The 15,805-nt window shown below is 39.4% G+C and overlaps 1 protein-coding gene across 1 annotated transcript in view; it reads right to left on the reverse strand.

The window, feature by feature from the left end:
- Positions 1-202: 202 nt before the first annotated feature.
- sntb1 (syntrophin, basic 1) overlaps positions 203-15,805 on the reverse strand; it is a 44,539-nt gene continuing 28,936 nt past the window's right edge. The window contains exons 3-8 of the mRNA XM_046045074.1: positions 12,691-12,808; positions 12,432-12,521; positions 10,508-10,644; positions 10,152-10,348; positions 4,082-4,311; positions 203-1,088 (exon numbers count right to left, since the gene is read on the reverse strand). Of these exons, the coding sequence (XP_045901030.1) occupies positions 996-1,088; positions 4,082-4,311; positions 10,152-10,348; positions 10,508-10,644; positions 12,432-12,521; positions 12,691-12,808 (865 nt within the window). The 3' untranslated portion in view covers positions 203-995. The remainder of the gene's footprint in view (positions 1,089-4,081; positions 4,312-10,151; positions 10,349-10,507; positions 10,645-12,431; positions 12,522-12,690; positions 12,809-15,805) is intronic.

Below are 15,805 nucleotides of genomic sequence, written 5' to 3' on the forward strand. Positions count from 1 at the left end.
TCCATACATATGTAATACTAGTATTTCTGCGGAAATTGTGAAGATGCTTCTATCAGACACATAACAGTAAATGCCACCTGGATTCCCAGTGTCCTGAACAAAATGCCATAGCAAGCTATTATACTCATGTTTTTCACAAGTTCATGAAGAGAACATGGATTTTAAATGTGGAAAAAAATCTGAATGCTAGAGTAAATTATAATTAATGTTAATTGTTGTTTTTATACATTTGAAGACATGACTTCAAATGACGTGTCAAACACTGAAATACTCTGACCACCAGATGGTCACCATATGCAACCTGTTAAAAGAATACTGTGACATTTTGAATTTGAGTCAGCTGTCACATTGTGGGAGATTGTGCCCCCCAGTTTCAATGATGAATGCTGACACCGCTAACAAGACATTTCAGGGAACACTAACAAAGACAAATGCATAAAGTTTTTCCACAGTGTGTCAAGTGATTGGTGAAGAAAAATGACAGAGTGAAATTCAGAATGTCCTTTCAGAGCTAATGGTGAATAAATTATATAATTGGTAAATGGAAGGCAGTTTGCCATTACATTTTGATTGAATTAAAAGTGAATTAATCTCAACCGCTCTGCACATGTCCAGTCCTTCCCATCCTGGACGTGACAGTAATGCCCAATCTGCTACTTTAAATGTGTCCCTCCGTCTGTATACATCATCCTTCTGCTTCTAGTCCATTCCACGTTTTCTTCTGTGGTTCTTCAGCCAACACTTCAGTCCATGCAGCCCTTAAAAGGCTGGTCTGTGCATTTCACTAAAAGCAAAACCAATCTGGATCGGTTTCTCCAGTGTTTCTTTAACTTGCAATTGGAGACCCAAAGAACATACATTTTTAGTGATAGGCTACATTCACTCAGCTTGGGTCCCCGACTGAAGGAGTTGGATGTGGTGTACTGCAAGCATGCTGCAGAGAGGTGAAGAAACAAGGTGGATTTCAAAGGAGATGAAATGTCCCTTTAGAGAGGTCAGGCCACCAGACCCAGGCGGGCAATCTTAGCAGAGAGGAAGGAGTGGAGGATGAAAACAATCGTCTTTGGACATGAATGGAGGTCCAATTGCTGGAGGAGGAAGGGAAAACAGCAGAATGAAAAACTAGAACAACACAATAATGTAAAACTTGACAGCGGTAAAGAGGAGAGAATATGCTTAAAAGATGTGAGAATTCATTAAAGTAGAAGGGATGACAGAGAGAGGAAGAGGCAGGGGAGCAAAAGAAAATGAGTTTGTAAAGCACATTAAACCAAAAAAATATATTCAAAACTAACTACACAGTCAACACAGTTCCCCATGAGGCAGGGATTAAACAGACCTAGCTGGAGCTAAGCACTGTACACACACAAACATCACATCACTGTGAACAAAGATCTGTTCATAGCCTGAATCAACAGAGGGTGATTTCACTGGCACTATGACTCACATCCTGTTCCTTAGGCCTATAGGGAGATTTAACCTATAAATTCACACTTTAACTACTGTTTAGTTGGTCAAATTTAACACTGAGGAAGTTTTAGATACCTCATCTCCAGCAAATCCAGTCCAGTGAAATATGAGTAGACCTGCATATTACTGGGCCACATAAAATCTTGTGTATCCAAGAAGTCAGATTTTCAGAAGCTGGGATAAATGAAGTGAGCTTTTTAGTCATGCTAATATCGTGGCAATGTCGGTCCACCACTTTGGTCCAGCCTGAAATATTTCAACTACTGGATAGATATCCGTGAAATCTGGCACAGATAGCCACAGTGGCCAAAGGATGAATCCTAATAACTTTGGTGATTCCCTGACTTGATCTCGCCATCAGCAGGTTGGCATTTGTAGTTCAGCTAATAGTTGTCGAGTGAAATGTCTCAACTACTGGGTGGATTGCCATGAAATTTTGTACCGGTAATCATGACCACTTAGGATGAACTGTAATGACTCAACTCAACTTTTCATCCAGTGCTATCATCACGTCAAAATTTCAATATGTCATATGTTAGTTTATGACCAAATACGTGCAAAGATATGACATTCACGACAGCATCAGTTGCACTTTGTGTTCAGTAGATATTTGATGAAGTTGATCGACTGGCATGATTTGTGCAATTTTTGGATTGTTTTATTGGAATTACTGGTGGAATTACTAGTCGCTTTGAATGCAAGCATTACTAAATAGTGCTAACTGCCAAATATTAGCATGCTACTGTAACATGCTAAACAAAGAAAACACTGTGACTGCTATATATCAGTATGTTAGCATTGCAAGTGAACATTTTAGCATGCAGACTCAAGCATTTTCTTAGCATTAAAACAACCACTGTGCCTCACGGAGATGCTAGCATCGCTGTAGACTCCTAATCTTGTTCTTTTCTTTACCTGCTGATCAAGCAGTGTGTATATCAATTCTGTTCTTCAAGCCACAATCATTGGTTTGGCTTGGTCTAAACTCCATAATACACTGGGAGATAAACTGTCAATTGCTGTGACAAAATTAGGCATACATAGTCCCTGCCAACTAATGACAGCATAGTCAACACTTTGAAAAAAGGCCCAGCTGATTCCCCTTTCAAATCTTGAGCTAATGAGCCATCAGCCACATCCGTAAATGCCTTGGGATTTTTATAAAGCCTTGTCTATGGCTGTGTTGGGATTTAGAAATGCTACAGACACCAAAGTCTGTTCAGCTAAGGTAGCCAACAGAGGGTTTTGAATCAAAGCTCTGAAGTGTTTGCTTATTTGCCTTCAGCATAATCTAAGGAGTCAAACATGAGTGTATCTGACAGAAATCTTATATGGAGCTGTACACTATGTGGACTGTTACACAGACAGTTCAAGGCGTGGATATAAAATGTCACAGTTTCCAATTTCTGAATCCAATAAGCCTAGAGAGTAAATATTTTAGTTTTCACTGTCACTTCATTTCCAATATAGAGTAAATCACAGTGCTATGATGTATGCTGTACAGATGATGAAACATCAATTTTGTTTTTCTGGGTGAAAACAGTTTGCATAAGTGCCAAAAGAAGGTAATAAAAGATCTATCAGAGCTCATCCTCCTGACCCAAGCACTGATATTCATATCAGTATTGTCAAATTGTCAAATATCCAAGTGCCTAAAAACTAAAACTTTTGAAAACAGAGGTGAAGAACATATCAGGTAGTGAGGGTGGTAGTGTTTGTCCTTTTAGTTGTATACATCAACTGGTCCTGATTATTTTGAGGGTTGCCCCTGAAACACGAGCCACTTGGACCTCCGTATAGTGAACTGTTGAGTGGTGTAACAGATTAAAACTCTTACAGTAAGTGACAGGCTATTTTTACAGAAAACACCACACACGAATGCTCTTACCTGGCAAGACCTACGTACGTGTAAGTTAATTTTATTTCAGGAGTTGTTTTCTGATGAAGTGCTGTAATTTACTTTCTGCTGTACCACTTTCACTCTGCCTGTCTCTCATATACTTGTACTCCCGTGTGTCTTTTGCTTCATTTCCCAGAAGGCCTCTTAAAAGCCCCTGAGAGTGAGTATGAACTTGTTTTATTAAATTTGAGTTGTACATCACCACAGCAAATAAGCTTGATGTGTCATTACCCCCCATCAGTATGAAGTAAAGCAATTTGATAAATTAATTGATTGATTAATCAAACGTGTCTATTTACAACTATTTTACAATAGTTTACGGTTAGGCTATGTGCGTTGATTTCCAATTAATTTAAACAAATTATGTGTTCAGATTTGTTCGAACATGATTTAAAATAAAGTAATAGTCCTGTTCCACATTACAACATTGCATTCTGGTCTATTCAAGCTACTACTGAGGTAAAAATTGGCATAACAGCCTCTTCTATGAGGGTTTTCTATTATAGAAAATCATCTTGTTTAACGGTGAGTTTAAAAAGTACATCCATATTTCATACAAGTATGTTGTAGTTTAATCAAAACTATCTCAGTATGATTTCAAATCACAAATCACTTCCAGTTGTTTTTAATAGTGTTACAATGCTGAGGTAGATTTTTCAGTGGAACACCTTGTGTGTCAAAACATAACGCTTTAAAAGTGAAAACACTCACAATCTCCCCCTCCTTCCCTCCAAAGTCAAGGAAGAGCATTCGAACGCCATCATCTGAGGACATCTTTAGCTTTTCGTATGGGTAGGAGAGGAGCACCCGGGGCCTGCTAGGTGTGTGAGCTCCCCTCTTGTCCCCATTCTCCCCGTCTCCCACTTTGGGGTCAGCCAGCACAGAGAAGCCGTGTTCGTAGTGAATCACCAGCCGGCACTCCTGACCCCGATATAGACAACCTGGAAGATAAATAGATAGAACATTCATATTTTTTGATTGATGCTCATGAGCAAACGCTCTTGCTTTTCATTTTCCCTTTATTAATAACTTTTGGATGACAGAACTAAGAGTTAAAGTACAAGTCAAGATTTGAATCATTATCCTGGTACATGTTTTATAGAATAAGTAATGACAATGAGAGGTAAATGTAAGACTCTAAATCACAAACATTTATGTAGTAGTACATCAAATGCATACTGTGGACTTCAAAAATGTATTTCATCCCTGCCCTTGGAAAACTTTCTCTCCTCCTTGACTCAAGTGCCAAATGTAGGCTTGTTTTGAAAGAACAGGACAATTCAGTATGGTTATGTTACTAGGTTGGATGTTTGTACAAAGGTCTTTCATTTTCTGTGTTATAAATACAAAAAGAATGAATGACATTGATGCAGTTTGTTTTGGAACAGCATTTAGTAAAACAAGTAATATACTTTATCAAATCATATTAAACTGACATTTCCACTCAAAGCCAATAAGTACATTTTGAAAAATAAAGATTTTTTCCACAGCCCTCTTACGAGTATACTATCCTAGTGCTTTCAATTAAATCTGCTTATTGTGGTTTGATGATAGAAAGTACTCAAAACATCACAATTACCACTTTAGTGATGACATTTCTTGGCTATATTTCCCCACTCTACCACATTTCTGTAACAGACTACTCTTTTCACGTGGAGAACAACCCGCTGAAAGCCCGCTGTAATTCATCTGTTCTCCAACATTTCTAATCGCTTTCTTTCCCGCTCTCTCTGTTCTCTCTCTTCACAGCGTGTGTCTGGCTGAAAGCGGAGCATACTATCTTTAACTGCTCTGCCAATTTACACATCACTTTCCTCTGCTTTAATGACAAACCTGTCTGGTCTCCACAAAGTGTGATGTAGCTGCATATAGTTTTATTTTTCAGTGCCTTGACAGCAGCCCCCCGGCACATGAAAGCTGCATGCAGAAAACTTCAAAAAATTTACAGCACAAGCTCCTCTCTCTTGATGAAACCTGATCTACAGAGCAGCCTGTTTGTGTGACAAAGACACAGTGAGCGAGAAAAGATCTTTCCATTGTTTGCCGACAGCCTGAGCAGGATGTATGTGATTGGCATGTACACAGAGGGGAGTGTGTGTTTGCATGTGTGTACATGTGAGAGTGTAATGCCTCTATGCTGGTGAGGATAATCATCTGTTTCCTATCTTGCAGGTATGTGAAAGAGACATAGAGATGCATATATGACTTTCTTTCTTCTTTCTCTGTAGCCTACAGAATACCTATGCATGTGTGTTTACATACTGTGTTTGTATGTGTGTGTCACTACTCTCTGTGGCCTGTTTCAGTCTCTTTTGACACAACTGTCAATAGGCTGATTCTCTGATTGCTATACCGTATTGTCAGTCCAACCACGCTAATCCCCCTATACACACCTAAATCCCTTCCTTGTTCAGCTCTTTATCTAAAGGCGACTATGAAACCAAGGTTGGCAAATGTGTACACACATATACACACACACACCACGCACACACACACACCTGAGTTTGGTCAATACACAGTTCGCAAATAAAGCACAGAGTAGCAGCTGGATGGGTTGTACTGCACAACAATGTAATCAAGTCAAAGACTGCATGCTGAATTGATTTTGATTTTCTGTTATTGTTTAGAGTTTTTGGCATCGCACATTTTAACCATTTGAATAAAACAAAAAATCATTTTTCTTACTGTGGTTCAGCAGAGACAAAATTACAAAACCCTCTCACTCTGAAATAATTACAATTATTCACAATGACAAAAACTGCTACAAAGGTTGTCAGCTGTAAATGAGGTGTGGTAATTAGTTATTTAATATGGGAGTTTACAAAGCAAAACGAGACAACCGGCATATAGTGAGATCCCAAAACTGCAGCTTTATTCATTATGTCAAAGCGGAGGCAGTGTCAAATATTGTACATGGAGCATAACTTTAGTTCAGGCACTGATGTGAAACATTTCACTATTAATCTGCTGTTGCAGCTCAATCTGTCACCTCCTCTTGTGCTAGATTTTTAGACTTATAATGTTCATGTATTTGTTTGTTGAGAGTGGGGGGGATTAAGGGTTTACAAGATCTGAACTAGCTCTTACAAGTTGTTGTCCAACAACACTGGAAATCAGTCAATCAATCTATCAATCTAGACCAATCACGCGAGAAGTGGGTATGAGCAGAGCAGAGCCTTTTCCACCAGATCTCACTGTGAAAGGTCAGTGTCCCTGACTCAAACACAGATAAACTGTGTTGCGCTGTAAAAAATAATATCCATAATACGAAATTACAGTAATGTATCCTCTCCTAGTCAACCATAAAACACGCTAAAACAACAGAGGTGAGGCAGAGGAATTAAAACTTCAGGAAGTAATGTTGATAGGAAGGAAATAGTAAAATGAGGCGCACACAAAGTCAAATACACACTCTAATATCCTGGAACCTCGAAGACCTCCCATTTATGATGAAAAATGAGTCTCACAATGTGTAATATTATTTTAATGATGTATAAACAATCTGGCAGGACAAACGTCTCCCTAATGGCATACCAGTTGCATATGGAGCAAAGAGTGTCAGATCTTTGTTGTGTTCATGAGTGAAAATTAGACCTGAAACTGTACTCTTCTACCTGAGAGCTTTGATCTGTGGGGCAAGCAGGGTTTCCCACCAGAATACACATACACACACACCCACAACACACACACACACACACACACACACCCACAACACACACACACACACAAAGGGGCTTTTTAGGCTGCAACAAAAGCCCTCTTTCTGCCTGACGGTGGGTGAGTGGACAAGACAGAAGGAGGGGCAGAGAGTGATAACACAGAGAGGAACTTAATGAATGGAGGGACAGTGAGACACAGTGAGAAGAGGGACACACTAACTCTGTTACCATCACGACAAATGGAAATGTTAAAAGGTTATTAATGGAAAGAAACTCTGTTTTCACATTTGTTTTATATGTATAAATTACATTAGCAGCAGGGGAACTTCATATTTTCAAACTGCATCACACAGTGCTAAGCTTCAAGTGTCACAGCAGGTTACTAGGTTAATTTTCCACAACCACTGAGGTAAATGGCTTTTTTAAGTCATTAAGCTGTTTACCTATTCATTAGGGAACCCGAATCGACCTCTAAGACAATTTAACATGTTTAGCAGCTGTCACCTTTGACAAAACATTAAGGATAAGGCCATGGGTGTGCAGGAAGAAGGAGAGGTGGGATTACTGACTAAACAGACACATCTGAATCTGGTCATGAAATTATTAGGGTTGAGCGAGTACTTGAAATGAGTGTCCGGTACAGATAATGTACTTTTTACGAGTACGTGCATCAAAGTAATATGTCTCAATATCTGTTTTCTAATAAACTATAAATATAGGAACCTTTTGAAAAAATATTTCTCTTACTTTTGTAATCAAAAACATGGCTCTAAAGAGTTTTCTAATAAATATACCACTTCTGATTAACCCATACCAAACTTCCGGTTAATCTCACCAATGTGTGTGTTAAGCCCCGCCCATTCAGGGTACGAATATAGATACAGATCATTTAATTTGTTGAACAGATACCGATACAGATGGTGTGTACTCGCTCATCCCTAAAAATTATGTTTTTAAAAAGTTTGAAACATGACCATCCGGGCAAACTCTGTCTGCTGATGAAGATCATGTGCTATGATTAAAATGTTTTTGTACTAAATGGATCCTTAGTTGAGATTGTTTTCTCAACCGATGTTTATAATATTTAAAAGAGAGCAGATATGCAGTAGACATAAGCAGGGTTTAAACCTTGATGCTGTGACTACATGATACATATCCTGCTAATTGCTCAAAATATCAATATAACCTCTGAAAAGTTTGAGTCACCTTGGACATAATAACAGAAATGACAGCAGGCCAAGTGCCTGTGGAATTTGATTTCAGAGCTGAACAAATTACTCTCTCCTTTAAAATGGCCTGCCGCCCAGTGAGTGATTGAGAGTTGATCCCTCTTCAGAGCAAATCTTTATCACGAGCCTTGACAGTGAATAAACCATCACAATGATTTATCAGAATGTTACACAGATGAAACCATGACAAGGTCAGCGCAACGACTCCTCAGGTGGCAACTGCTAAAAAATGAGTGAATGCCATTTGTATGCATTAATCACACTCCTTCTCAGGAAAGTGTAAATTACTCTTCGACTTCCATAATAAGAAACTGAGGGCTTGGTGCAAACATCAATCTGTTACGGGAAAGCTATGGGATCCATTTCAGACAGAAATTCAATAGTGATGAGCAATAAATATTCAAAACCATAATAATTTTTCCTCCTCCTTTTGGCCTGTGTCACTGACCTGTATCCTTAATCAGTATGACGCAAAAAAATTAAAAGCTGCTGTAACAACTATTTTTTGATACAGGCATTCATGGTCCCCAGAGGATGCATCCTAATGATTTTGGTGATCCCCTCACTTTTAGCACCACCATGAGGTTGTGTTTGAGAGAAATTGTTATTCAATTTGTTCCAGATTTCATCAGGATGGATTGTAATCACTTTGGTTAGCCCTTGACATTTCATCAGGTCATCATTTCAGTTTATAAAAGACTTAGACTTAGATTTAAGATTTATGACAAAATACCTGTAAAACTAGTGACAGTTCAATCAGTCTCTGCTGTACTTGTTTAGTGCTAATTAGCAAATACTAGTATTATGACACACTTAACTAAGACAGTAAACATTACACATTAGGCCTCCTAAACATTGCCATGTCTCATGTGAACATGCTAACATCGCTATGGAGCTCTATGGTTTTTGGCAAAAAGCTCTGAAAACACACTGCACACCTACCCAGAACTAAACATCAGATAGCATGTGGGTGAACCATGGATGTGCATGGATGTTCACATTTCCTTGCCAACTACCATGACATACAAAATTAGATTTTGATCAAATACCTTGGAACCGCTCTGAAAACGTGGATAAAGCCTTGCTATGTTAATTACAGCGTAACATTTACACCTGCCTCTATGGGCACTGACACAATTTAGGAGAGTTTTGACAAGAGTTTGGTGACCATAAATGATGCGGAAACAACGCTGACAACAAGAATGTGGTGTTGGGGTTGTGTATCATTTGCTGCTGGATACTGGCTGTTTCATATATAAGTGGAGTCTGAAGTGAAACTTAATTTGGCACAGTGTTATCAAAGATGGAGAGAGGAGGGGGACCCAGGGGAGACATGCAGTTCCCAGGACATTTTGTGCTTGGAGAGAGAGAGAGGCAGCGAGGGGGGTATTCTGTTAGAATTCCCTGGACGTCAAAGACCCAATGCCAAACACCACACACACACACACACACTAGAATAGCATTCCTTTCTGGAGTTACACATTAGGCCAAACACCACACACACACACACTAGAATAGCATTCCTTTCTATAAATAGCAAGTGCTTTGTCCACATCTTCCATATGGCTGTCAACTTATATCACACCGTCTTCTATCTCAGTGCATGAGTGGAAATGGGAATCTTTATGTGTGTATGTATACATTTTGGTTTAGGCACTGGAATTGGACTTTATTTTAGGCTTGCAAGACCTCAAGCAGTATCTTAAATATCTCTGGATATGTTTTGCTGCAGCATGCCTATACACATCTAAGGAAGCATAACAGAATCTAGCATAGTGACCTGTGCTGCTCACTCTACTCCATCCACAGCTACATGTTTGTGTTGCGTTTCCGTCTGTTTATGCCTTAGAGTGACTAAATCTGAGTGTTTATGTGTTATGTATCAGTACTCACTTGTAGTGACTTCTTTGATCATCTCAGCTGAGGCGTGACATCCGTTGACTATATGCCTGGTCCACAGGGACAGTTCTTTGGTGGTCTCAGCCCGAAACAGGTGAGTCTCGATGCCAAGTCGTGTGCCGGTCCGAGTGGCAAAGAACAGCTCCGTGCCAGAGTGAGGCGAGCCCCGGTCAGGGCCCGAGTGGACCAGACTGGATTAACATAAACACACATAAAGTGTCATATGTTCTTTGTCAGGGAGAAGACACTTTTGTCTTTTCTATTTATGATGTAAAATGTCTATATTAAATTTTATGAAGCAAATAAGCTGGGTGCATTTGGAATGTGTGTACATGTGGTGGAGGACCTACCGTGTTGCTAAAAGTGGATAAGTGTGTGCAGGGCTCTGCCAGGCCTCCTTGCCTCGTGGAAGACTGTCATATAGCAGCAGGTCTTTCTCTGTCACCACCACCAGCACCGGTTTCCAGCACTGCTTCTCACTCTCTGTCTGCAGCAGAAATTGATAAACAATGTGACAGTGAAGGTTGTGTCCATCGAAAATATCAACAGATCTTCATGCAGCTGAAAAAGTTTGAATTTAGTTGATACATTAAATGAATAACTGATTATTAAGAATCTATTTCAACAAATCAGCTAAGCAATCAATTAATCTTACAAGGTTGCTCATGTTAAATTGGATTCAAACACAGCCTTGATTAATTTGATGCCGCAGGATTTGATGTACCTATGCCCTCTTTTATTTGTCACAAATACTGAAATTGTCCTCAGGTTTTTAGACGAAAGGTATTTCATCAGTGATGTCAATGGCTGTGTGCCAGTGAGCTGCTTTATGGGACTAATGTTGTGTGAGAGAGATTAATGGTGTTTGTGTTTAATATGTACTCAGCAGTGGGTGTCGACCGGTCTTCATCTCTCACCTTAATCCAAGACTGGGTACACAAACATTGTTTCCTTCTTTCACTTGCTTTATACCTAACTCTTTCCATCTATCTCTATGTTACATTTCACTCCAAAATGCTCCACAAATCTATAAAAGCTTTAATTTAGCTGTTCTGGTCTGGTCTGTACTAACCATTCTGTGCAGTGGGGAATTAGCTAAAAATAAAAGGTGGCTGGTGTGCAGGTACACTTTCTACGCTTTTTGCTTTGCTGTGCCTCCTCGCCCACCCATCCCTCCTAACAAGCAAACCCCTCGCTTTAGAACACGCACTGTTAAATCTCTTAACTTAAATCTCACACACATACACACACACACACATACACACACACACACAGTGCATTTCATTTTACAATGCTCCATAACTGTTCTCATTATGAGAGCTTATCGGCAGCCCAGCCATGGAATCCTAAGCTGCTCTTTGAAGTTCTGCCTCAGCCAATCATAGTGGGATTTAGAGGGTCAAGGGTCATCTTTTTAACATAATGACAATATGTTGCTTAGTAACAGTACTTTACTGCATTTGAAGGATCAAATATTGGCAAATTCATGAGGACTACATTAGACAGGTATGGCTGTGTCTCTGTGTGTTCACAGGTGTATGTGTGTGTGTATGAAAGAGAAAGCTTTACCTGTGTGCGTACGTGCTTGTATGAATTTCAAAGATTTGTGCATCTGTGTGGATAGGAGATATGTGCAATACCAAAATATGCATGCGAACAAAGGTACCTGTGCACACACATGCACGCACGCACACACAGACTTGCAATTCTATACCTTGTTTGCCATTCTGCATCACTGAGCTTAACAATCATCTACAACTACATGCTAAACCCCACGCAATGCCCTGAACTTAAACTAAACCTAATTTTAACTTTAACCCTATTATTATTATTGTTTCTAACAACAATTCTAACAACAAATATGAAACAGATCCTTAAATTAAAATTATGCCAAAACTACAACCCATATCTCAGAAAACAACCACATATAACTCATCTTTAATATGTTTCATATCTGTGGACACAAAAAAATCTTAAAACCAAGTATTAATCTTTAAACAGCCCCTTGAAGATGTCCTTATGTCCACCGTTTTAAGGTGTTAAACTCAAATTTGTCCTTACAAAGATAGAACAAGAGCACACACATGCATATATATGCCTGCACACCAAGTCACAAAACGGTAATAATAGAGAAGTTACCCCATTAAAAATGTGAGAAATCTAGAGGCAGCGGTGTCACACACTCACACACCCACACATATTGTACAGTTGAGCATTGTATTACAAAGCATTTTACACTCCCTGTCTCACATGCACATACACACACATTCCTACCTTCCCTGCCAGCCATCCCAGGTGTCGTATCTCTTTACTGCCCGCAACCCCTGTCCTGGCTGTGTTCTGGATGACCTCTGCCAGTGCCCGCTGTTGGGGGATGACAGTTTTTAGGAGAGATGATCATTCAAGATGCATTAGATTCAAAGCAACTTAGAGGAGTTGAATCACGGCCATAGTATGTGATCAGTGAAATAACTGATTCTAATTGTCACATTGATGAGAATTATCTGTAAAATCAGTAAAATCAAAGACAGACCTGTGCCAGCGAGGATGTAACAGAGTGCATGGCAGAGAACCAGGACAGGGCAGATGGCTGGTCTGGGCACCGCAGCACCACGGTGTGCCTGGCGTCAGGGGAGTGCAGCTCCAGTTGTCTGGAGGAGGAGATAAGAAAAGTTAAAACAGCTTTAACCTTTCAGTTTCTTTGAACTTTTACAGTTCACAACCTTGGATGAATAAATTCCTTTTTGAATATTGAAAATCTAGTGCTAACCTTATTAGGCAGACCCAATTTAACTCAATTTAATTTCCACTCGTAGTTTTAGAAACCAAATGTTATCCATTTAGGTTGCAGCCTCAACAGATGCTCGTTTGTCTCATCCGCTTGAAAATGGGCACTCGGTCTGAACAATGAAATAAAGTACATTGCAATTTGAGTTTATTCAAGTCAATTCGAAACATGAAAAACAGGCATTGCTCAGGCATCCTCTTTGGGCCATATGACACAATGCTGTCTCCTGCTAAATTTCCATAACTAATCTCCTTATATCATATGGGAGTATTTCCGGCCTCAAGAGAAATTCATCTGAAGGACGCTTCTGGGTCTCACTGAACAGCTCTTTGATTGTGTGCTCAATGAATATGAATTTTTTTTTTTTTTAAAAAGGTACACATTGCAGCCTTTAAAAGTGCTCTGTTGCTTTATATTGTAGCATCAATACAGTTAGTGTTAATCTCTATGGAGTAGAACCAGCAGTAAAAATACTCTGAACAATACTTAAACCTTACAGGTAAGACAGAAAACAGAGATGTGAGATTTCAAACTGCATGTCAACATAAAATAGTTATAAAGTGAATTAAATAGTCAGTACAATCTGCTGCAGGCCACATTCAGCACAGTACAGGTTCAATGTCAATGCACAAAATAAATGCATTCTTGATCCGCAGAGTTTCCCACCAACTCTGAAACAATCTAGCATGTCTGTTAACAGCACTCCTCTGTCCAGGTGCTGGTGCTCCCAGTGGTTTAAAATAGAAACTACTCCAAAACCAGGGTGGTTTCAACTCTGCAAACACGCTTTCTTTGCAGCTTTCTTTATTCACACAGTGCACACTGGGGACCAGGAAAAGCCCCAGTGAATGTGATGAATATGCGCTTCCATTAAAACCTTGGAGAAGGGAGAGAGCATCTAGATCAGCTTCAGGTGTTTCTCTGGGTTAAAAATACAATTGCTGCCCGTAAAAGGGAATTGATTAAGGACAGGCAAGGGGGGAGCACAGGGAGCACAACTCCAGGCCCAAATGTGCATTTGGTAGAGGAGGTTCTTTATGGTTGGTGTCCAAAAATGTGTGAGTGGCTTTGGGTCTAAATTCCCTTTTTCTTGCATGCATGACACGATGCATTAACATGGGGAATCACAGGAGGAATAGCGCACGGACTGGATGACCGCTACATTGAATTGAATGTATGGAATTTATAAGTTTGGTCCTGCTTGAATGAAGATCAGTCTCTCACTTGATCAAACGGTAGTTTTTCTCACAGGATTATCACTATACATAGCAAATATGTATTCCAGCTTGGTAGATCTGTTCCAGCATACAGATGCGATTGATGCAGTAATTTTACTCTAAATATTCATTGATGAACTCTGCATGCATACACAACAGATCCATGAAGGAAATGTGTTAATGGCAAAATATTAATTTTAAAGCAACAACGAACATGACTGCTGAAAGACTGATGTTTTTGATATAACAAGTCAACATATGAGCCTATTGGAATTAACTGTGTGTCACAGATGACCTTGCTGTGTAAAAGTATTTCTAAGTAGTCCTTTCAATGCATACAGGCCTGCCTGTCACTGTATTATTAATAAATTTACTTTACTGTTCTGGAATTTTACCAGGTCACAAACTAGACATCTGACTGTTTTTGCTTTTTAGTCCCAGTCAAGCCAAGTCTTTAGCCAGTCAAGTCTCAATTAGAGTTAAAGGTTTTCTCATGATTTTACAATGATCACTTCCCAGAAATTCCTGGGATTCATAGGATTATGCTTAATTATTTTTAGTACAACAACAACTCCTATCAAAAGTATGCTAATAACATCCAGTCGTTCAGCATTGTCTAATCTTCCGGTTTTCAGCATATCCTCTCACCGGTATGATCTCAGAGTGGTTATATGGATACAATTGACCATCTTTTACAGTTCTGACCCAAGGTTATTTGTGTGTGCAGTGGCAAGGACGGACATCACATTTCAAACTGTTATTTTAGTGCTTTGAGGAATGACAGCATTGTTCTTGGACCTTTAGTTGTAACGTTTGAGTGATCCTCTGCACCTCAATGCTCTACCTTTTGAATGCTGCTCTTCTATTGGCTCTACTTCTCTGAATGGACGTCAGCATGTTTGATTAAGCCACTTGCTGAACTGTCTGCATGGTTTACCAACCCTTCTTCCACTGTTCCAATATATAAATATATAAATATTTTATCACACAGCTTAACCGTAAACTTCTATTTCAGCATTAAAAGTAATCAGATACGGTGTAGAGAAGGTGTCTTCTGTATTTTGATACACACACAGTCTTCAGTACAGACATACATGAGTAAGTAAGAGGTTGTATCATTTCAGTCGTCTGGCCAATTTTTCAGTGGTAGTATGTGGATTATTATATCACAGTATACAGCCATCCACCTGACCTCACCTGAAAGAAAAAAAGTCTTTACATCCTTTCGAAAACTTGCCAAGGTTAAACTGAGGTACTTTGGAAAACTGTCCCACTGTGAGGAACCATGCTGCTTCTGCCAGGAGTCATGTCCTCATTTTACAAAGCCATACATGTTTTCTGCGGATATCCAAGTCTTAGACATTCATTTCAGGTTTTTCCATGTATGTTGCCTCAGTAATGAAATAGATTAATAGTGAAAGAAAAGAGAGATTTCATCCCTTTTAAGTGCCGATTCCTTTTCTCCTCTGGTCTCGGTACATCTCTCTCTTCTCATTTTCCCCATCTTTGCTCATCTCCGCCTTTCCTGTTTTTTTCTCAATTTCTTTTCTTTTCTTTTTCTCCTCCACCCCTCCTGACTTCCTCTTATCCTGTCTATCCACACCTTCTCATAACATTTTTAATCCACACTGTAAAAGAGTGTA

The sequence above is a fragment of the Micropterus dolomieu genome, linkage group LG03 (genome assembly GCF_021292245.1).
Source record: "Micropterus dolomieu isolate WLL.071019.BEF.003 ecotype Adirondacks linkage group LG03, ASM2129224v1, whole genome shotgun sequence".
NCBI classification, from domain to species: domain Eukaryota; kingdom Metazoa; phylum Chordata; class Actinopteri; order Centrarchiformes; family Centrarchidae; genus Micropterus; species Micropterus dolomieu.